Genomic DNA, 24591 nt, shown 5'->3' with positions numbered 1-24591 from the left:
CCTTGAGGCCAGCCAACAACTCCAGAAGTTGTGGTATGAGCAAAAGGCTGTTATGGTTGAGTTTTAGCCAGGGCAGAAAGTCCGGGTTCTGGAGCCTGTGGCTCCCAGGGCACTTGAAGACAGATGGAGTGGCCCTTATCCAGTGCTAGAAAAGAAGAGTCAGGTCACTTACTTGGTGGACCTGGGCACTAGCAGGACCCCCAAGATGGTGATCCATGTAAACCGCCTTAAACTCTATCATGACAGGGTAGATGTAAACATGTTAATGGCTACTGATGAGGATCAGGAAGCAGAGAGTGAACCTCTCCCTCACCTCCTCTCCACTGACCCTAAAGATGGCTCAGTAGATGGAGTTCTCTACTCAGACACCCTCTCTGGCCAACAGCAAGCAGACTGCAGGAAGGTCCTCCAGCAGTTTGTTGAGCTCTTTTCCTTGACCTCTGGTCAGACACACCTGTGTACCCATGATGTGTACACAGGAGAGAGTATACCTGTCAAGAATACAAATATCAGACTTTCTGACCAAGTCTAAGAAAGCATTGAAGTGGAGGTCCACAAGATGCTGGAGTTGCGAGTGATGGAGCACTCTGACAGTCCCTGGGCTAGCCCAGTGGCCCTGGTCACCAAACCTCACACTAGAGATGGAAAGATATGAGGTTTTATGTGGACTACAGAGGGCTCAACTCTGTCACCAAGACAGATGCTTACCCCATCCCAAGGGCAGATGAGCCCATTGACAAATTAGGTGCAGCCAAATTCTTAAGTACCCTTGACTTGACAGCAGGGTACTGGCAAATCAAAATGGCACCTGGAGCAAAAGGAAATACAGCATTCTCTATACCTGATGGGCATTTTCAATTTACTGTTATGCCCTTTGGCTTAAACAATGCCCCTGCCACAGGTTGGTGAATCAAGTCCTTGGTGGCTTGGAGTCCTTTAGTGCAGCATATCTAAATGATATTGCTGTCTTTAGCTCCAACTGGCAGGATCACCTGGTCTACCTGAAGAAGGTTTTGCAAGCCCTGCAACCAGCAGGCGTCTCTATTAAGGCATCTAAATGTCAGATAACACGGGGTACTGTGGTTTACTTGGGACACCTTGTAGGTGGAGGCCAAGTTCAGCCACTCCAACCCAAGATCCAGACTATTCTGCACTGGGATGCTCCAAAAACCCAGACTCAAGTCAGGGCATTTGTTGGCTTGACTGGGTACTATAGGAGGTTTGTGAAGGGATATGGATCCATAGCGACACAGCTCACAGAACTTACCTCCACAAAAATGCCCAGAAAAGTTAACTGGACCTTGGACTGACAAAAGGCCTTTGACACCCTGAAAGAAGCTATGTATTCAGCAGCAGTTTCGAAAGCTCCACATTATTCAAAGCAGTTCAGTGTGCAGACTGATGCCTCTGAGCATGGGATAGGAGCAGTCCTGTCCCATACAAATGATGATTGCCTTGACCAGCCTGTTGCTTTTATTAGCAGGAGGTTACTCCCCAGAGAGCAGCGTAGGAGTGCCATTGAGAGGGAGGCCTTTGCTGTGGTTTGGTCCCTGAAGAAGTTGAGACCATACCTGTTTGGTACTCACTTCACAGTTCAAACTGACCACAGACCTCTCAGATGGCTAATGCAAATGAAAGGAGAGAACCCTAAACTGTTGATGTGGTCCATATCCCTACAGGAAATAGACTGTGTAGTGGAACACATACCTGGGACTGCCCATGCCAATGCTGATGGCCTTTCCAGGTTCTTCCACTTAGCAAATGAAGACTCTCTTGGGAAAGGTTAGTCTCATCCTCTTTTTGGCTTCCTTGGCATGTTTACCCCCTATCTTTTTGCCGTTTGTTGATGCCCGTAATGATTGAAAGTGTGCTGGGACCCTGCTAACCAGGCCCCTGCTCCAGTGTTCTTTCCCTAAACTGTACCTTTCTTCCCACAATTGGCACAGCCCTGGCACTCAGATAAGTCCCTCGTAACTGGTACCCCTGGTACTAAGGGCCATGTGGCCAGGGAAGATTTCTAAGGGCTGTAGCATGTATTATGCCACCCTGAGGACCCCTCACTCAGCACATGCACACTGCCTCACAGCATGTGTGTGCTGGTGAGGAAAAAATGATTACGTGGACATGGCACTCCCCTCAGGGTGCCATGCCCACATCCCACGGCCTGTGGCATAGGTAAGTCACCCCTCTAGCAGGCCTTACAGCCCTAAGACAGGGTGCACTATACCACAGGTGAGGGCATAGTTGCATGAGCACTATGTCCCTACAGTGTCTAAGCCAAACCTTAGACTTTGTGAGTGCAGGGTAGCCATAAGAGTATATGGTCTGGGAGTTTGTCAAACACGAACTCCACAGTTCCATAATGGCTACACTGAAATCTGGGAAGTTTGGTATCAAACTTCTCAGCACAATAAATCCACACTGATGCCAGTATGGGATTTATTGAAAAATGCACACAGAGGGCACCTTAGAGATGCCCTTGTATACCAGTCCAAACATCAGTGATAGGCTGACCAGTTGCTGCCAGCCTGCCACTTCCAAACCAGTTTCTGGCCACATAGGGTGAGTGCCTTTGTGCACTCTGTGACCAGGAACAAAGCCTGTCCTGAGTGGAGGTGCTTCACACCTCACCCTGCAGGAACTGTAACACCTGGCGGTGAGCCTCAAAGGCTCAAGCCTGGTGTTACAACAGCCCAGGGTACTCCGGCTAGTGGGGATCCCCGCTGCCCCAGCAAGTCCGGAGGATTTAATTAGAAAAACAAGGAGGAGTCACCCTCCAGCCTGGACAGCCCCCAAGGTGTCCAGAGCTGAGGTGACCACTTCCTCAGAAAATCCTCCATCTTGGCATGGAGGATTTAGCCCAATATGGTTAGGGATGTTCCCCCTCCCCAAAGGGAGGAGGCACAAGCAGGATGTAGCCAACCTCAGGAACAGTAGCCATTGGCTACTGCCCTACAGCCCTAAACACACCCCTAAATCTAGTATTTAGGGGTGACCCCAAACCCAGGAAATCAGATTCCTGATGACCTAACAAGGAGGGCTGCTGACCTGAAAGCCCTGTAGAGAAGGAGACGACAACTGCTTCGGCCCCGGCACTACCGGCCTGTCTCCAGATTCAAAGAACCTGCAACAGCGACGCATCCTACGGGCCCAGCGACCTCTGCCGACTCGGAGGACTGCCCTTCAATTCCAAAGGACCAAGAAACTCCCGTGGACAGCGGCTCTGTCCAAAGCAGCAAGAAGAAACCGTCTTGGAAGGGACTCTCACCTCTCTCTTGAAGTGTGAGTCCCCACCTCTCTGCACCCGACGCCCCCGGCCCGTGTCCAGAGAAACCTACACCGCAGAGAGGACCCTCAGTTGACTCCAACAACGTTTCCACCCTGAGCTGACCTCCCTGCACCTCCACGACGATGCCTGCAGAGAGAATCCAAATGACCCCCCTGTCCGCGACTGCCCGATAACAAAGAACCCAATGCCTGAAAGAAGCACTGCACCCGAAGCCCCCAGGCCCGTGAGGAACCAACTACCAGTACAGTAGTGACCAGCAGGCGGCCCTCACCTTTGCCCAGTCGGTGGCTGGCCCGAGAAGCCCCCCCCGTGCCCTGCCTGCATCACCAGAGTGATCCCTGGGTCCCTCCATCGATTTCAATACATAACCTGACTCCTTGTTTGCACACTGCACCCAACCGCCCCTGTGCCAGCGGAGGGTGTATTTTGTGTGCCTGTTCGGGACCTTCCAGTCATGTACCTAAAACCCCTGGTCTGCTCCCCGAGGACACAGGTACTTACCTGCTAGCAGACTGGAATCGGAGCACCCTTAGTCTCTATAGGCACCTATGTTATTTATGCCCCTCTTTGTCCTCTGCACCTGACAGGCCCTTTGTTGCTGGTGCTGGGTGTTTGGGGTTGACTTGAACCCCCAACGGTGGGCTGCCTATGCCCCGGAGACTGAACTTGTAAGTGCTTTACTTACCTCAAAAACTAACCTGTACTTACGTCCCCCTGGAACTGTTGAATTTTGCAGTGTCCACTTTTAAAATATATTATTGCCATTTTATGCCAAACTGTGTACATTACTACTTTTATTCAAAGTCCTATCTTTACCTATGCCAAGTACCTTACATTTAATGTACTTACCTGCAATCTGAATCTTGTGGTTCTAAAAAAATTTAAATAATATTTTTCTGTATAAAAACCTATTGGCCTGGTGTTAAGTCATTGAGTGTGTTTTTTCACTTATTGCTTGTGTGTACAACAAATGCTTAACACTACCCTCTGATAAGCATAACTACACGACCACACTACCACAAATAGAGCTTTAGTATTATCTTTTATTGCCTCTGTCAAGCCTCTTGGGGAACCCCTGGACTCTGTGCACACTATCTCTCACTTTGAGATAGTATACACAGAGCCAGCTTCCTACAACTTTAAATACTTTAAAGGGGATTCTCTAGAAGTTTCTCCTACTTCAAAAGAGGCTCCAGGTATAAATAGTGGATCCTTGACGCAACCCTTGAGTACACCTCTGGACCTGTGGAAGAGCCAGAAGGACTGCTGTGATGCTCTGCAAGAATGACTGCTACTCTGTGGCCCTGCTGTCTTAGTGAAAGGGCTGACTGGACCTGCATCTTGATCCCAGGACCACCAGAGTGACTCCAAGAACTGTTGGCTGGCCTCCTGATCAGAGCCACAGGGACAGAAAAGGTTCTAACCACCTTGAACCCAACACTTGGACTGAGTCTGCTATGAGTCTTGCCCCCAAAGTGATGTTCTCCTAGTCCTGGATCCATGGAAGTGGACCTGAAGGTGATCTCCCAGCCTAGCTGTGATGGGAACCAGTGCTGTGCAGCACATGGTCTTACAGCCGTGCTGCGGAGCCACAGCAGTGCCATGCATCCCTGACGTAGGCCTTCGCATCGCAAGCTTGTGGTTGACGGCATCCTTGACAACAACACAAGACCACAGATTAAAGCCTCGAAGCTCCTCTGAAGTTTGTTCAGTGAGCCTGGTCCGGTCCTTGTATACAGCCCGCGCTCCATTGTAGACCAGCCTGAATTTGGGACTTTGTCCCTGTCCAGCGTGACTAGATAACCACAGTTGGGGCTTTGTGCTTATAGCACTATTTTCACATAACATTTTGCATATCTCCGGTTCGACTGATTAGATTTTTTATCGGTTTGGTGTCAAATAGTTTATTAGTTAATTACATTTTACTCTATTTCTCTAAATTGATATAGCATTTTTCATTTTGTGTTTTCACTTTATTACTGTATGAAGCCCTGCATAAATACTTTAGACATTGCCTCTGAGTTGAGCCTGACTGCTTTAGTGCCAAGCTACCAGAGGTTTAAGCACAGGTTATTTTGGGGTTTGCTTGTGTTTCACCCTGACAAAGATTGTGGTTGCTGCTTGAGTAGGGTTTCAACCCCCTCAATCAGTAGCCCAGTTTCCGACACCACCTCAGTACCTTAACAATTTTAGCTGGGATTAGACTCCCTGATGTTACCATCCACACGGAGTCTAGTGCGAGGCAGGATTTCATTAATCGATTATTGCTTGGTGGGCGGCCAACCCATTTCTAATCTGCTCACCTCAGGAGTGATGTACAGGCAGACATGCATGCAGGCAGAACTGGCCACTATATTTAAATGTTTCACTCCACATTTGCATTAACCACTTAATACGATTGAGTTAGAAAAACCAGCACTCAGCTCTGCGCTGAGCAAAGGAAAAAAGAGGAGGGGGTCTGCAAGTGAGTTTATGGTGAAGGATGCCCGAAATTGGTACTGAACGGTATTTTATTACTTTTCCCCCTCTCGGCAGAAGAATTTTAGTTCATTGGTGTTTAGAGAAGTTAACTTGGGGATTGAAATTTAGAATATAAAGTGAAGGGAAGAGTCTGACTTGTAAAACTTTATATTATCTGATGTTGCACATTGTAGATATCAAGGTTTTCAGTCAAATTGACAATTCTTGAAATGATTGTGCTCCATAGCACTGATATAACTTTTTTATGTACAGTTGTAATGATAAAATAAAGTAGTTTTTTCTGTTTCTTTTTCAGTGTGGTGTTGCTGATGGAGAAGGATTTTTAAGTATTTGGCAAGTTAACCAAACTGTATCTAATCCGAAACCTTACCTGGTGAGTAAATAAACATTACCTGGTAAGTAAATAAACATTAGTCTTGAACCTTGAATTTCTGTCTTATAAGGTACCGTGCAGTTTTAATTTTCTAGACAGATTCTGATCATATTTATGAATGTATTATAGCTGGGAATGTATGATGGAGTTCTTTAAAAATATGGAATATTTCGTCACATACACAATATGAATATGTGTATGTATTCCCTCTACCGTAGCACCTTGAATGGCTAGTTTAGCAGAGTTTAATCAAATGGGCTAAGATACTTGTATTTTTCAAGTTCAAAAAATACTTAATTTGGCTCATTTAAACCATAAAAGTCACACAAATACATAATTACAAAATCAACAAAGAAAATAAAACTTCAATAAATACAGGTAAGACCTCAGTATCTTGATTGTATCTTCAAAGCACTTACAATGTAGTTTAAACAGCATATATCAAATTTTCGCCCCCCAGATGAAGCACATAGGCAAAAGCATCTGTGATCTAATTTCTAATGGCTGTAATATCGGAGGCAGAAATCATTTGCTTTGAGCAGCATAAAATGAGCAAAATAGCATAAAGTGAATGTGCTCTGACATGCAGATACTTCGCAGTGGTAGGGGGGAAGATTTAAAAACCAGGTCCCCTTTTGAGGGAATGCCACCTTGAAATGGATCATTTTGAGGTGAAATCTTGTCAAGAGGAATTTGTCTTGTTATCAACAACCTGTAAAGTGTAGGGCGCATAGTTATGTCACATGTACTACTCAATATCCCATCATCACTAACTTGAGGCCGACCCCTTTGATTACAATGTCTCAAAAGATCTTTAATGTACTTTGGTGCAATAACGGCTAAGCTTCCCAGATTGGTAAAGAAATCAGAAAAACCCAAACTTTCTGATAGAGACTTCTAGTTGCAGATTCCTTATCTTTTAATTTCCCCAGGCGTCAGACTGGATTTGGAGATTTTTCCTCGAGTAGTACCTCTTGTGACGTCAGGTGGTGTCGGTCGACTCCGCGGGTGTCGTTGGCGTCGCTTTCGCCTTGATGACATCGTGGTCTTATATAGGCGCCACCCCGGCGCTCTGACGTCAGTTCTTTTATTTCTGCACCAGCCTATGCGCAGACTCGGAGAGAGCTGCCTCAGTTATTTTTTGACTACGTCAACACTTTTTATTGAATTTGTTTGCCGAGTTCGTGGATGCGTTGACAGATGTCCCACAAGACCGGATTCAATCGCTGCGACGCCTGTCACCCAACGATGTCGGTGACTGATCCGCACCTCGTGTGTCATTGTTGCCTGGATCGTGAACACAACCCGAAGTCGTGCTCCGAGTGTTGGACCATCAACCAGAAATCTCTGAGGGAGTGGTCCCTAAAGCTCATGGAGGCCCGACACAACTCCACAGCGCTCACAGTCTCGTTTGAGAGGAAGATCTTGAGACCGGTCACGGACTCACCACCACTCTTCGTCCTCGAAGTCATTGGGACATTCGGGTCACAAAAAGAAGTCGAAGAAGGACAAGTGTAGGAAGCTGGCTCTGTATATACTATCTCAAAATGAGAGATAGTGTGCACAGAGTCCAGGGGTTCCCCCAGAGGCAATAATAGATAATACTAATAATTTGTGGTAGTGTGGTCATGCAGTTAGGCTTATCGGAGGGTAGTGTTAAGCATTTGTTGTACACATACAGGCAATAAATGAGAACACACACTCAATGACTTAACTCCATGCCAATAGGTTTTTAGATAGAAAAATATTATTTTCTTAATTTATTTTAGAAGCACAAGATTAAAATTGCAAGTAAGTACCTTAAATGTAAGGTACTTTGCATATGTAGAGATAGAACTTTGAATCAAAACAGTAATGTACACAGTTTGGCATAAAATGGCAATCATATATTTTAAAAGTGGACACTGTGCAAAATTCAACAGTTCCTTGGGGAGGGAAGTACAGGTTAGTTTTTGAGGTAAGTAAAGCACTTACAAGCTCAGTCTCCGGGGCATAGGCAACCCACTGTTGGGGGTTCAAGTCAACCCCAAACACCCAGCTCCAGCAACACAGGGACGGTCAGGTGCAGAGGTCAAGAAGGGGCCCAAATAACATAGGCGCCTATGGTGACAGGGGATGCTCAGGTTCCAGTCTGCTAGCAGGTAAGTAACTGCATCCTCTGGGAGCAGATTAGGGGAGTTTTGTAGAGCACTGGGAGGAGCCCAAGTAGGCACACAAAGTACACCCTCAGTGGCACAGGGGCGGCTGGGTGCAGTGGGCAAACAGGGCGTCAGGTTTGTAGTAGAAATTAGTGGAGGCACCCGGTGGTCACTCTGACGTTGCAGGCAGGGCACAGGCGGCTTCTCGTGCCAGCCACCGACTTGGCAAGGGTGAGGGCCGCCAGCTGGTCACTGCTGCACCGGTGGTTGTTTATTCACAGGTCTGGGGGCTGCGGGTGCAGTGCTTCTTCCAGGTGTCTGGTCTCTTTTCACCAGGCAGTCACGGTCAAGGGGGTCCTCTGGATTCCCTCTCCAGGCGTCGTAGTGGGGGTATGTAGGAAAGTACCATCTTGCCTGGCATGTTACCCCTATTTTTACTTGTGTGTTAGTTTGTTTTTGCCTGTTTCACTGGGATCCTGCTAGCCAGGACCCCGGTACTCATAGTTTGTGGCATATATGTGTTCCCTGTGTGGTGCCTAACTGTATCACTGAGGCTCTGCTAACCAGAACCTCTGTGTTTATGCTCTCTATGCTTTTAAAATTGTCACTGCAGGCTAGTGACCATTTTTACCAATTCTTACTGGCGCACTGGAACACCCTTGTAATTCCCTAGTATATGGTACCTAGGTACCCAGGGTATTGGAGTTCCAGGAGATCCCTATGGGCTGCAGCATTTCCTTTGCCACCCATAGGGAGCTCAGACAATTCTTACACAGGACTGCCACTGCAGCCTGAGTGAAATAACGTCCATGTTATTTCACAGCCATTTTACACTGCACTTAAGTAACTTCTAAGTCACCTATATCTCTAACCCTCACTTAGTGAAGGTTAGGTGCAAAGTTACTAAGTGTGAAAGCACCCTGGCACTAGCCAAGGTGCCCCCACCTTGTTCAGGGCAATTTCCCCAGACTTTGTGAGTGCGGGGACACCATTACACGTGTGAACTACATATAGGTCAATACCTATATGTACCTTCACAATGTTAACTCCGAACATGGCAATGTAACATGTCTAAGATCATGGAATTGTGCCCCCAGTCAAATCTGGTATTGGGGTGCCAATCCCATGCATCCCCGGGGCTCCAGCATGGACCCCGGGTTCTGCCAAACTAGCTCTCTGGGGTTTTCTCTGCAGCTACCACTGCTGCCAACCCTCAGACAGGTTTCTGCCCTCCTTGGGTCTGGGCAGCCTAGTCCCAGGAAGGCAGAAAAAGGATTTCCTCTGAGAGAGGGTGTTACACCCTCTCCCTTTGGAAATAGGTGTTTAGGGCTGGGGAGGAGTAGCCTTACCCAGCCTCTGGAAATGCTTTGAAGGGCACAGATGGTGCCCTCCTTGCATAAGCCAGTCTGCACCCGTTCAGGGATCCCCCAGCCTCTGCTCTGGTGCAAAACTGGACAAAGGAAAGGGGAGTGACCACTCTCCTGTCCCTCACCACCCCAGGGGTGGTGCCCAGAGCTTCTCCAGTGTATCCCAGACCTCTGCCATCTTGAATACGGAGGTGTGAGGGCACAATGGAGACCTCTGAGTGGCCAGTGCCAGCAGGTGACGTCAGAGAACCCTCCTGATAGGCTATCACCTGGTTAGGTAGCTAATCCTCCTCTGAGGGCTATTTAGGGTCTCTCCTGTGGGTTTCTCTTCAGATAACGAATGCAAGAGCTCACCAGAGTTCCTCTGCATCTCTCTCTTCAACTTCTGCCACAGATCGATGGCGGACTGCTCCAGGACGCCTGCAAAACCGCAACAAAGTAGCAAGACGACTACCAGCAACATTGTAGCACCTAATCCTGCCGGCTTTCTCAACTGTTTCCTTGTGGTGCATGCTCTGAGGTCTTTCTGCCTTCACCCTGCACTGGAAGCTAAGAAGAAATCTCCAGTGGGTCGACGGAATCTTCCCCATGCTAACGCAGGCACCAAACTTCTGCCTCACCAGTCCTCTGGGTCCCCTCTCATCTTGACGAGCGTGGTCCCTGGAACACAGGTGCTGGATCCAAGTGACCCCGACAGTCCAGTGGTCCTTCTGTCCAAATTTGGTGGAGGTAAGTCCTTGCCTCCCCACACAAGACAGTAATCCTGTGTGCTGCGTGATCTGCAGCTGCTAGGCCTTCCGTGCACTTTTGCAAGGATTCCTTCGTGCACAGCACAGCCCAGGTCCCCAGCACTCCGTCCTGCATTGCTCAACTCGATGAGTTCACCACCGGCTTATTGGGACCCTCTTTTGTTGTGTTGAGAAGACCGCTGTGCTCAGGTTTCTTGAACGCCTGCTCAAGTGCTTCTGTGGGTGCTGCCTGCTTCTGCGTGGGCCCTCTCTATTGTTGAGAGCCCCCTCTGTCTCCTCCTCCAGGGGGGCGACCTCCTGGTCCTTCCTGGGCCCAGGCAGCACCCATTATCTTCAACTGCGACTCTTGCAGCTAGCAAGGCTTGTTTGCGGTCTTTCTGCATGGAAACAACTCTGCATCCTCCAGCACGCCGTGGGACATCTTCTGACAAAAGGAGAAGTTCCTGGCACCTTCTGTTGTTGCAGAATCTTCGTCTTCTTCCACCTGGAGGTAGCCCTTTTGCACCTTCATCCATGGTTTAGTGGGCTCCTGCCCCCCGGACACTTGCGTGACTCTTGGACTTGGTCCCCTTCCTTTGCAGGTCCAGGAATCCGTCTTCAGTGCTTTGCAGTCAGTTTTTGCCTTTGCAGAACCCCCAATCTTGACTTTACTGTCTTTCTGGGGTAGTAGGGTAACTTTACTCCTACTTCTCAGGGTCTTGGGGTGGGGTATCTTGGACACCCTTAGTGTTTTCTTACACTCCCAGCGACCCTCTACACACTACACTAGGCCCGGGGTCCATTCGTGGTTCGCATTCCACTTTTGGAGTATATGGTTTGTGTTGCCCCTGGGCCTATTGTCTCCTATTGCATTCTATTGTGTTCAACAGTGTTTGCACTACTTTTCTAACTGTTTACCTACCTTGATTTTGGTTTGTGTGTATATTTTGTGTATTCTACTTACCTCCTAAGGGAGTATATCCTCTGAGATACTTTTGGCATATTGTCACTAAAATAAAGTACCTTTATTTTTAGTAACTCTGAGTATTGTGTTTCTTATGATATAGTGCTATATGATATAAGTGGTATAGTAGGAGCTTTGCATGTCTCCTAGTTCAGCCTAAGCTGCTAGAACACTACTAATCTACTGATAAGGGATAACTGGACCTGGCACAAGGTGTAAGTACCATCAGGTACCCACTATAAGCCAGGCCAGCCTCCTACAGGGTACAGAGAGGTTAGCCCAGGGTTGGCACTTCGTCAGAGTCGCCTGGGGATCCTCTCTTGGTCGTTGGTTTCTCTGGTCACGGGCCAGGAGTGTCGGGTGCAGAGTGGTGGGGACTCACGCTTCCGGAGTGAGGTGGAAGTCCCTTTAAAAATGGTTTCTTCTTGCTTGTTTAGACAGGGCCGCTGTCCTCAGGAGTTTCTGAGTAGGCAGAGGTCACTGGGGCCGCAGGATTCGTCGCTGGTGATTGTTCTTTGAATCAGGAGAGAGGCCGGTCAGGCTGGGGCCAAAGCAGCTTTCGTCTTCCTTGTCTGTGGGGTTTTCAGGTCAGCAGTCCTTCTTTTTTGTTGGTCGTCAGGAATCTGATTTCCTAGGTTCAGGGTCACCTCTAAATACTAAATTTATGTGTGTTTTTAGGGCTGGAGGGCAGTAGTCAATGGCTACTGTGCCTGAGGGTGCCTACACCATCCTTGTGCCTCCTCCCTTTGGGTAAGGGGGCACATCCTTATTCCTTTTGGGCTAAATCCTCCAAAGCAAGATGAAGGATTTTCTAAGGAGGGGGTCACAATAGCTCTGGTCACCTCAGGGGTGGACCTGGCTGAGGGGATGACTCCTCCTTGTCTGTGGGGTTTTCAGGTCAGCAGTCCTTCTTTTTTGTTGGTCGTCAGGAATCTGATTTCCTAGGTTCAGGGTCACCTCTAAATACTAAATTTATGTGTGTTTTTAGGGCTGGAGGGCAGTAGTCAATGGCTACTGTGCCTGAGGGTGCCTACACCATCCTTGTGCCTCCTCCCTTTGGGTAAGGGGGCACATCCTTATTCCTTTTGGGCTAAATCCTCCAAAGCAAGATGAAGGATTTTCTAAGGAGGGGGTCACAATAGCTCTGGTCACCTCAGGGGTGGACCTGGCTGAGGGGATGACTCCTCCTTGTTCTTCTCTTTATCTTCCCGGACTTGCCGTCAAAAGTGGGGCTGTGTCCGGGGGGGCAAGCATCTTTAATAGCTGCAGTGCCCTGGGGTGTTGTAACACCAGGCTTGAGCCTTTGAGGCTCACCGCCCGGTTTTAAAGTTCCTGCAGGCGGGAAGTGTGAAGCACCTCTACCCAAGACTGGCTTTGTTCCTGGTCACATAGTGCACAAAGGCACTCACCCCATGTGGCCAGAAACTAGTCTGACAGACCCGAAATTCCTCACCCAACACCCCACGCCTGAGAGCTTTGTCATCCAGGCTTCCTCTTCATCTGGTACATTCCCTGCCGCACCTCCGGATAGGGAATGAAAAAGACTGGACAATTTGACAAAGAAGTTGTTTTCTTCCAACAGTCTAGCGCTGTGGTCCATGAACACCGCATGCCTTTTGGGCTGCTGGTCCCATACTCTCTGGGATACAGTTGTGCAAGTGATACCTGGAGTTCTGGAGGAGGCCCGGACTATCCTTTCCCAAGCCGTAAGAAATGGAAGGGGTGCAGCAAAGTTCATGATTCATTGTGGACTGGATACGACCGACTCTCTGGGCAGATCGGGTGTATCGACGTTGGCATTGAGACACCACGCCTGGCTAAGAACATCTGGCTTCTCAGGTGATGTCCAGCAATCCTTGATGGACATGCCCTTTGATGGCACACATGTCTTCGGAGACAAGGCAGACTCGGTGCTCGAGCGCTTTAAGGATTCTCAAGCCACGGCCTGGTCCCTTGGCCTCACGCCCGCTTCTAGACCCCAGCAGTCTGCCTTTCACCCCTTTCGTGACTACGGAAGGGACACCCAACCGTGTCCTTTCCCCGCGGGCCATTGACCCTTGCATGCTGTTCAGCCCCCCCGCAGACGCGGGATCCCATGCCCCTGGGGATCAGGGAGCCAGCGGGTCGCCCAGTCCACCCCAACCCCCGCTTCAGCCTCCAAACCTTCCTAGTCCATGGGTACACCAGGAACCAGTTGGCGGCAGGATTCGCCATCACCTGCCCCAGTGGCAATCCATTACCTTGGACAGGTGGGTCCTGCAGATTGTCAGATGGGGCTACTCCATACCCTTCGAGGCACCTCCTCCAGCCATGCCACCTTCATACAGTCGAATATCGGAGGATCATATGGCGCTTCTCCGCTAGGAAGTCCAAGTCCTTTTGGCCAAAGGAGCTAAAGAGAGGGTTCCTTTGCCAGAAGTAGGTTGTGGTTGCTATTCCTGCTACTTTCTGGTGTCGGAAAAGGACAAGGGTCTTCGTCCTATATTAGATCTTCAGCCCCTCAAACTCTTCCTAAAAAAAGGAGAAGTTCAAAATGTTAGCATTGGCTCAGGTCCTATCTGACCTGTATCCCAGAGACTGGATGGTAGCGTTTGACTTGCAAGACGCATACTTTCACATTCCTGTCTTCCCGGGCCACAGACGTTACCTACGATTCGTGGTAGGTCACAAGCACATTAAGTTTACCGTGCTCCCCTTTGGCCATACCAGTGCCCTCGGGTGTTCACAAAAGTGATGGTAGTTGTGGCAGCTCATCTGCGCAGGTTAGGGGTCCCAGTCTTCCCCTACTTCGACGATTGGCTGTTGAAGGCGAACTTGCCCCAGATAGTCGCCTCCCACCTCCAGACTACGGTGAACCTTTTGCATTCGCTGGAGTTCACTATCAACGTGCTGAAGTCACACCTGACTCCTTCTCAGACGCTCCCCTTCATCAGAGCTGTTCTGGATGCAGTGCGGTTTTGGGCATATCCTCCCGAAAAGCGAGTCCTGGATATTTGCGCTGTGATACTGATGTTTCAGCCTCTGTCCTGGATTTCGGTGAGAATGACCCTGAGGCTGCTGGGCCTCATGGCCTCCTGCATCTAGCTAGTTCAAAACACCGGTTGGCATATGCAGGCTGTGCAGTGGGACCTGAAGTTCCAGTGGGCGCAGTATCAGGGGAATCTCTCCAACAAGATCCAGGTCTCGGAACGAACTGCGAGAGACCTGCATTGGTGGCTAATGAATCAGGATTGGATCAAGGGCAGATCCCTCTCCTTTCCTCAACTAGATCTTACAGTCGTGACAGATGCTTCACTCCTGGGGTGGGGGGGCCACATGGGAGAGGTAGAGATCAGAGGCCTCTGTTCTCCGGTGTAACCTGGACTCCTTATCAACCATCTGGAGCTCTGAGCAGTTGACTAGGATTGAAAGCATTCCTTCACTTATCTCAAGGGGGAAGCAGTGCAAGTGTTCACAGACATCACCTCTGCTATGTGGTAGTGTATCAAACAAGACGGAGTGGGTCCATATACCCTTTGTCAAGAGGCTCTTCGCTTCTGGACTTGGCTGGAACATCAGGGCATTTCCCTGGTGGTTCAACACCTGGCAGGCTCCTTGAATGCCAGAGCAGATGAACTCAGCGGACGATGCATTATTGATCACGAATAGTGTCTCCATCCAGAGGTGGCACAAGGTCTTTTTCTTCAGTGGGGAGAACTTTGGTTAGACTTGTTTGCCTCCATAGAGAACACGCAATGTCAGATGTTTTGCGCGTTGAAGTTTCCAAGGCGCCACTCGTACGGCGACGCCTTTCATTGCGAGTGGAATTCAGGCCTCCTGTATGCCTTTCCACCCATACCACTTCTACCCAGAGTTCTGAAGAAGATCAGGCAAGACCGGGCCTAAGTTATACTGGTGGGTCCGGACTGGGCTCGAAGAGTCTGGTATCCCGAGCTGTTGAGCATGGCCATAGCTCCTCCGATCAGACAGCCTCTTCAGGAGGATCTTCTGTCGCAGCAGCAGGGGAGGGTCCTGTATCCGAACCTCTCCTCCCTCCTCCTCCTTGCTTGGAGATTTAGCAGCGACAGTTGACATCTTTTGACCTGCCACCTGAAGTCTGTAATGTTATCTTGGCAGCCAGGCGTCCGTCAACCAAAACCGTATATGCCTGTTATTGGGAGAAATTTGTGGCATTGTGCATCGACAAATCTTGTTGATCCTCTATATGCTCCTCTTTCTCAAGTCCTCCTCTTTATTCTTTCCCTTGCCCGGCAGGGTTCCACCCAGAGCACTCTTAAGGGATATCTATATGCTATCTCTGCTTTGTTGAGGTTACCAGATCACCTCCTGAGAGGTTTCTTAAAGGCCTTACACATCTCTTTCCTCCTATCCCATTCATTATGCCCCAATGGGATCTAAACCTGGTATTAACATACCTTATGTGTGCCCCGTTTGAGCCGCTTTACACCTTCCCTTTATGGCTCCTAACCATCAAGACTGTCTTTTTAGTTGCCATTACCTCTGCCCGCAGAGTAAGTAAACTCCATGGACTGCCATCTAGGCCACCTTTCCTGGTCATACATCCTGACAAAGTGGTACTTTGCGCAAGGGCTTTTTTTCTACCTAAAGTAGTGACACCCTTCCATGTCGGACAATCCATCACCTTGCGTACCTTTTATGCACCCCCACATCTCTCTCATGAAGAGGAGAGACTCCACCGTCTGGACCCACAAAGAGCGTTAGCGTTCTACATTGATTGTACCAAAGACTTCCGGGTTGACGATTAACTCTTTGTAGGATATATGGGTGCAAAGAAGGGGAAGGCAGTGCAGAAGAGGACCATTTGACGATGGGTGCTCTTATGCATCAAAATGTTCTTCGCTCTGGCTAAGAAGCAATCTCCTGAAGGTTTGCGTGCTCACTCCACCAGAGCTACTGCTGCTACCACAGCACTAGCACAGCGCGTTACAGTCCTTGATGTCTGTCATGCAGCGACATGGGCATCTCTGCACACTTTTTTACCAAACACTACTGCCCGGGCAGTCAGGTCTGAAAGGACGGCTACTTTGGCTGTTCGGTCCTGCTGGACTTCCTGGTGTGATCTTTGTTCTCAGCCCACCTCCGGGGATGGTATTGCTTGGGTATCTATTCAAAGGTAAGGAATCTGCAACTAGAAGTCTCTATCAGATGTACAAGTTACTTACCTTCGGTAACAATATATCTGGTAGAGACATATTCTAGTTGCAGATTGTAAGGAAATGCCTCCTTGGCATGGTTACCCCCTAACTTTTTGCCTTTGCTGATGCTAAGTTTTGATTGAAAGTGTGCTGGGACCCTGGTAACCAGGCCCCAGCACCAGTGTTCTTTCCCTAAACTGTACCTTTGCTTCCACAATTAGCACAGCCCTGGCACTCAGGTAAGTCCCTTGTAACTGGTACCCCTGGTACCAAAGGCCCTGATGCCAGGTAACGTCTCTAAGGGCTGCAGCATGTCTTATGCCACCCTGGGGACCCCTCACTCAGCACATGCACACTGCCTCACAGCTTGTGTGTACTGGTGTGGAGAAAATGACTAAGTCGACATGGCACTCCCCTCAGAGTGCCATGCCAAGCTCACACTGCCTGTGGCATAGGTAAGTCACCCCCCTAGTAGGCCTTACAGCCCTAAGGCAGGGTACACTATACCACAGGTGAGGGCATATGTGCATGAGCACTATGCCCCTACAGTGTCTAAGCAAAACCTTAGACATTGTAAGTGCAGGGTAGCCATAAGAGTATATGGTCTGGGAGTTTGTCAAACATGAACTCCACAGTTCCATAATGACTAGACTGAAATCTGGCAAGTTTGGCATCAAACTTCTCAGCACAATAGAACCACACTGATGACATTGTAAAATGCACCCAGAGGGCATCTTAGAGCTGCCCCCTGAATACCAATCCAACTTCTAGTGCAGGCTGACCAGTTTCTGCCAGCCTGCCACACACCAGACATGTTGCTGGCCACATGGGGAGAGTGCCTTTGTCACTCTGTGGCCAGGAACAAAGCCTGTACTGGGTAAAGGTGCTTCTCACCTCCCCTGCAGGAACTGTAACACCTGGCGGTGAGCCTCAAAGGCTCACCACTTTTGTTACAGCGCCACAAGGCATCCCAGCTAGTGGAGATGCCCACCTCTCCGGCCACTGCCCCCACTTTTGGTGGCAAGGCTGGAGGAGATAATTAGAAAAACAAGGAGGAGTCACCCACCAGTCAGGACAGCCCCTAAGGTGTCGTGAGCTGAGATGACCCTTACTTTTAGAAATCCTCCATCTTGTGGATGGAGGATTCCCCCAATAGGATTAGGGGTGTGCCCCCCTCCCCACAGGGAGGAGGCACAAAGAGGGTGTAGCCACCCTCAAGGACAGTAACCATTGGCTACTGTCCTCCCAGACCTACACACACCCCTAAATTCAGTATTTAAGGGCTCCCCAGAACCTAGGAAACTAGATTCCTGCAACCTTAACAAGAAGAAGGACTGTTGACTGGAAGCCCTGCAGTGAAGACGGAGACGACAACTGCTTTGGCCCCAGCCCTACCGGCCTGTCTCCCAATTTAGCGAGACGCACTAAAGACTTGAGAGGGACTACATATCCCAAGCTGCTTTGAGGCCCCAGGAGGCGGCCATTTTCACCTACACCCACTTGACACCAACGTGCGCTATAAAGCACGTGGGGGCACCTCGCTGCGCGGGACGCGCCAAATACTTGAGAGGGACTACATATCACAAGCTGCTTTGAGGCCCCAGGAGGCGGCCATTTTCACCTGCACCTGCACCCACTTGAAACCACTGTATCTCACAATATATCCTGACAAGGTAGTATTAAGAACTCATGCCTCTTTCCTCCCCAAGGTGGTGACCCCTTTCCATCTGGGTCTAAATATCACCCTGCCCATCTTCTTTGCACCCTCGCATCCCTCTAAGGAAGAGGAGCGTCTCCTTCGTCTGGACAAAAAAGAGCGTTATCATTCTACCTTGACCACACAAAAGAGTTCTGGATGGACAACCAACATTGTGGGGTACGTTGGTGCAAAGAAGGGTCGGGCAGTACAGAAACGGTCCATTTCGCTCTGGGTCGTTCTCTGCATAAAGATCTTCTACGCCTTGGCTAAGAAGCAGCCTCCAGAAGGCTTTAGAGCACACTCTACTAGAGGGAAAGCTTCTACCACGGCATTAGCTCGTGGTGTGCCGGTGCTTGACATCTGCCAAGCGGCAACGTGGGCTTCCTTGCACACATTTGGGAGACAATACTGCCTGGATAGCCAAGTGGGGGGGTGATTGTGGGTAATGGCTCTCCTGCCGTCCCTTTGATTTTACATTCAGAGGCCTTCAGTAGCCTTCCCCCCCCCCCCCCCCCCCACCCCCCTCCCCCCAGGGCACACATTAAAAGCCTTGATGTTTGGCTTGAGCCCCGTTTAACTATGGAACTCCAGTCCAAAAAGGTTTCTTTTATGTGTTTTGGTCTCTTAAGATCTCTTAGGAAGATTTGTAATCTTCTACCTTCCATGGCCAACAGAATCCTTATTCAGGCTCTGATTCTATCTCGTCTTGATTATGGCAACTCTCTGTTCCTCAGCTCCCCAGACTATGTGATAAAAAAGCTTCAAGTTGTACAGAATGCTGCAGCCAGACTCCACACTTATCTACCCAGACATTTTTCTGCGAAGCCATCCATTGGTTGCCCATAAAACACCGTATTCAATTTAAAGCCTTATGTTTGGTTCACAAAGCCCTACATAACAAGGGTCCCCTTTTTCTCAGACATCACTTTTTTGTCCATGTCCCCGCTAGATTTTTGTGGTCTTCCACCTCCCGGCAAGTTCATATAGCACGATTTAAGAGATCCTGGGGAGGTAACTTCTTCTCGGTCAAAGCTGCCCGGCTCTGGAACTCCCTTCCTTCAGAGCTTTGTCATGAATCCTCGGAACGTCAGTTTAGGAAGAATCTAAAAACAATCCTTTTTGTAGCAAACCCTTTGCCCTAATCTTTTTTCTCTTTTTTCTTTCTTAGGAGCCCTTCACGTATCTCAGCGCTGGAATGCCCTAGGGTAGCTATGCGCTCTATAAAACCATAAAACTAAACTACAACTAAGTGAGAAGGGAGAGGCATTTTGCCCGCTCAGTCCTGCAGGACTTCCTAGTATAAAATATATCCTTCAGACCCACCACCTGGGATTATAGCTTGGGTATCTGTTCTAAGGTAAGAAATCTGCAGCTAGAAGTCTCTATCAGATGAACAAATTATTTACCTTCGGTAACGAATTACCTGGTAGAGACTCTATCTAGGTGCAGATTCCTTACACCCACCCAAGCCTCCCCGCTCTGTGGATATATTTATATTCATATATATATTTATGTATATATGTTTTTTGCATTTTTCCCTTTCTTAAAGGCATGTAAAAATGTTTTCTTCAAACAGTCAATTGAATAAGCTTAACTACATACTGTTAGTTCTTCCATGACTCTGCGCTTCTGGCGTGGAAAGTTGTGGGAAAAGAACTGACGTACGCGCGCAGAGGTGGTGTCTATATAGACAACCCTGACATCATAGACGGCTCCAACAACACTGACAATGCCACGTGGAGCCGAGTGACACACGCGGATCCTCCCGACGGCATGCGTAGGGTACTGCTCAGCAGAAAAATCCGGATTTGAAGCGGACGCCAGGGAATTCTAAGGTAAGGAATCTGCAGCTAAATTGAGTCTCTACCAGATAATTAGTTACCAAAGGTAAGTAACTTGTTCAACAGTGTTTTACAAGGTAGCATATTTTCACCAGTCCTCTTTCTGGCCTAATTCATCTTAAATAACTGCTCAATTTGGAGTTCTTGTCTAGTTGAATCATAATCATACTGTTTACTGTCCATGTTTCTGATTGTAACAGCCTATACTCCATCAGTCCGGTAGGTAATGCTTCGGTTTAGTGACAGTCTTACAAAGCAGTTTGCTATAGAAATGAAAAATGTACTTTTTGACAAGAAACATATTTTTCTTTCAGTAACATGATTTTGTTTTGTATAGAGTTGGCAGTGTCACAGTAAAGCTACAAGTGATTTTTCATTCATAACATCTTCAAGTCTGGTTGCCACATGCGGACAGTCAAATGACAACAGGTACACTTGTAAACTCTACAATTGTTAAGGGAGAAGGAGATTGAATTGTGATTTGATAGGGCAATATATGTTGTGTTCTAAATAGCCTACATGAAACGGAGCCATTTGCTATGTGATAAACCGTAATAAACTTTAGTCTGTCTTTGGCATTGGATTAGATTACTTTTTAAGACTAGGATTGCACACCTTTTGTTACCGTGGAGGTGTATATTTAATGTTTTACATTTTATGTGGTTTTGACATGACAGATTGCTGTTACCTGCCCTTGACTACAGTATTGAACGTCTGCTTTATCTAAAACGGTAGTAGTTTTTGTCATAACATATATATATTTCAATATCATTTGTTTCCCACACATTGAATATATTCGTTCTCCACAAGTAGAACGCCATAGTAAAGATAAGTGAATCTTCCTTTCATACAGGTAAATCCATAATGGGTAATTATAATTAGTATAATAATCCTGTCCCACTGAATTTCACTAACTTCCGACGGTCCCACCTGATCTTCAGTACCTTCTGCCTTGTGCAGAATCTTATACATTTTATGGCCTAGAGCCATTTAAAATGCTATTTATTTTTGTTTTCCTGTTGTTTACTTGAACAAATTTATTTTAAACCATCAAAAGCAGTGTAGAAAAATCATGTTCTAGCATATAGGAAGTTCTTTATATCATTTAATGATCCTGCTCTTCACAATTGTTTTTCTCATTTGAAATTTTAATATAAATGGGGAAGAACTGTGGTCTTCATTAGAACATTGGCCAAGTTGTATCCGCCGCGCGGCCGCACTCCCGCGGTGGCCATTTGGAGATCCCCGCTGGGCCGGTGGGCGTAAACCTGGTATCACTGTCAGCTATGCAGACAGTGAAAAGCTCCATGGGGCCGTGGCAGGGGGCCCCTGCACTGCCCATGCCAGAGGCCCCGTGACTCCCCTTTCCGCCAGCCAGCCAGCGGTTCATACCGCCATGAAAAGGCTGGCGGGAGGGGGACTCGTAATCCCCTGGGCAGCGCTGCAAGCAGCGCTTCCCTGGGGGATTACAACTGCCGGGACCAAAATGGCGGGAAACCACCAGGGTTGTAACGAGGGCCTATGTGTTTAATTGATCAGTTTGTCAACCAAATATGCCTGTAGGCCAGGGATTTTTTAAGTAATATGGCCCTCACCCTGTTTGAAATAGACATGGTAAAGGAGCAAGTTGACAGGGTATGACAGAATGCGGTGAGTGATGGGGGTGTTAGGGAATAGCCAAATACCTGCATAGAGGATATTTTTATTTTATTTTTTATTTTATTTTTATTTTATTTTATTGATTTGTGCTTTATGAATAATGCTAGTGGAGCCAGTATGTTCATTCAAAACACCCAATAAAGAGAGCTGGTACACTGAGAAAGGAGGTATGGATGCAGAAGACCTTAAAATCCTTGTGCTTTTGAAAAGTTGTGATTTTAGTTTTTAGGTATTATTTTTTAATATTTAGATTTTTTTGAAGTATAAAGTTAGAGACAGAGTTCGCATGGGATGTGATGTCTAGGGACTGGAATGTCCCCCTAAACTCCTTTCATCTCATTGCATGATGAGAGTGACTCTTCTGGTAGGCTGATCGTAGGTCTCAAGTCTGCAGGTATCAAAGCAGTAGTTTGTAATTGTACTCTGCCACACCATTGTACAAAGCCATATATGCACAAGGGAGAGGATTTAAAATTAGAATCTCTACTTATCAGCAAGCACTGTAGAGCCATGAGTACATGACTGAAGGGATCTGATATTCTCCAGTGTTGGATCTTTCATAGATTCACATGCTTGAATCACTCCCCGTCATCAAAATAGAAGTCCCATTGTTCCCTCTAAAGTAATACAATAATTGCTTATCCACATAATTTATAAGGAACCCAACTCCAGCCATTCAGGCAAAAGCACCTTCTAGAACACTCCTTACAGGGGCTTCTTCCCTCATGAGTCTTCAAGGGACAGTTCTCACCACAATAAAATGGAAAAATCTCCTCAGAAGACGCAAGGTCAGAGCCTACTATTCCTTCTTCAAAGCTGGCTACTTCTTTTCAAAAATCCTCCTTAGAGCTGTCAAAAGTAAAATCAGGACTGGCTGAAAAGATGTTGATGACGACATCATTGCTGTCAAAACATACCAGCACTGACGATGACCACTACCACGTCAACATCCGTGTTAACGACACTGTCTGCGACAAATTTAACACTGACTCCGTCAACGACCATGCCCAAGGCTTCATCTACGAGACTATCGCTGCATCTACCAGTGACACCATAACTGACAAAAAAATAAAATAAAATAAGGTGCGGCTGCCATCATTACAAACAACCACTGACTCGACGTTGACATAATCGACAGTGTGTAAACAAGAGATCTGCCACTTCAAGACATCTTGCACCCAGAGCATACTACACCTAGTAAAGTCTCCCCTATGCCATTAAGGCAACTCCTTTAACAGGAGGACTCACAAGATGAAGGCCCGTTTGGAAGGGCCCACAGCCCCTTCAGACTCAATGTTGAATATCAGGAGGACAAAGAGGACTATTATGACCATTACTATGAGCCTAGACAGCAATATATAGAAAACGTTAAGCAGTATGTGGAGCATTTTCAACATTTCACTCACCCTCCACCTCAAGATGATTTGGTTCATGTGCCTATAGCCCTAGTTCAAAACCTACAGGGCATGTTACAGGATGATTATAAATGATTCCCAGAACCTGCAAAATCAGCAGTGAGGACTCCTCACTGAGAATGTCTCATCCTATATCACCACCTGTAACTTCCAGTATGGCTTCAACCTCCAACATTACAATGCCTCCATAGATGATCTTTCATCTTTGGATGATGACAGAGAAGAAGGTGAAATCCCCAATAATCGTTCTATTCCCAGTAAATGGAATGACTATTTGATTGCAACACCATCTCCTCCCGCACCTAAACAGGTAGACTCTATACTGGATGACATTAGAGGCATCCATAGTCTCATGGAGCAAGCTGCAAAAACATTTCAATTGCCTTTAACAATTAAGTAATTGGATTGCTTCATGTATGATTTCAAAGAACCTACAACAAATATGTTAACAGTGTCCCTATTGTGGACTACATTTAAGAGGAAGGCACAAAAATCATTAAAAATCAGTATCTGCTGTCTTGCAGAGAATAGACAAAAAAAAAAAAGGCATCGGATGATTCACCTGCATGTCTGGTTGTGCATCCAACGGCAAATCTGTAGTGAAACAGGCAGCCCAGCACCGTTTCAAGAACTTTTCAGTGCCAATATCACACCTCCCACCGAGAGGTAATGCAGATGCCTTGATAATATAGGCAAAAGGTTTTCAACAATTTCACCGATGATTGCTGGAGTGGCCAATGCGCTAGCAGTATCAGGCAGGTACGACAGACAAATGTGGTCAGATATCTCCACATATGTAGACCTTTTACCTAAAGATGAAAAAGAGGAAGCAAAGAAACTCTTGCTAGAAGGTGCGAGAACTTAGTCAAACATTGTAGTTTGTGCTATATATATAATATCAGCAGGATTCAGGCAATTGGCAAAGTCTGCAGTTCTAAGACATCAAGAATGGCTGGACGATACGTCATTTAGGCCTCAAGTGATGCGCAAAATTTTAGACATGCCATACGATGCGCAAGCATTGTTTGGGAAGCATGTCAACGACTCATTGCAAGCAATAAAGGTGGACAGAGATAATGCAAGAAACTGGGCACCTTGCAGATAAGAAAGACACCCCATCTGATACAGACTTCTAGCTGCAGGTTCCTTACTATAGAATTTCCCCAGATGTCAGACTGAATCAGCAAGATTTTTCATGAGCAGTACTCCTTGGTGCTGGTAGGTGGCATTGATCGGCACTGCGTGTGTCACCTGTGTTGTTCGTGCCTGAAATGACGTCCGCAACACCTATATAGGCGCCTCCCAGGCATACTGATGTCAGTTTGTTTCATTGCACACCAGGCAGTTCTGATCTGGAGAAGAGCTACCCCTAGTCATGTTTTGACTAACTGTTTTTTGACTTTGTCAAGTGTTTTTGAGGTTTTCATCCTGGTGTGGCAGGTAATCAGATCTAAGAAGACCGGATTCAAGGCCAGCGGCAC

General features: G+C 47.6%; 1 protein-coding gene across 2 annotated transcripts in view; it reads left to right on the top strand.

The window, feature by feature from the left end:
- Positions 1-24591, top strand: part of DMXL2 (Dmx like 2) — a 1615381-nt gene that overhangs the window by 1451519 nt on the left and 139271 nt on the right. For both annotated transcript variants that reach the window (XM_069222485.1, XM_069222484.1), the window contains 2 exons: positions 6066-6143; positions 20374-20465. In XM_069222485.1, coding sequence (XP_069078586.1) covers positions 6066-6143; positions 20374-20465 — 170 coding nt within the window. The remainder of the gene's footprint in view (positions 1-6065; positions 6144-20373; positions 20466-24591) is intronic.

This window comes from Pleurodeles waltl, chromosome 3_1 (assembly GCF_031143425.1).
Source record: "Pleurodeles waltl isolate 20211129_DDA chromosome 3_1, aPleWal1.hap1.20221129, whole genome shotgun sequence".
NCBI classification, from domain to species: Eukaryota; Metazoa; Chordata; class Amphibia; order Caudata; family Salamandridae; genus Pleurodeles; species Pleurodeles waltl.
Note: the sequence above shows the minus strand (reverse complement) of the source record. Positions and strands in the feature narration are given on the sequence as shown.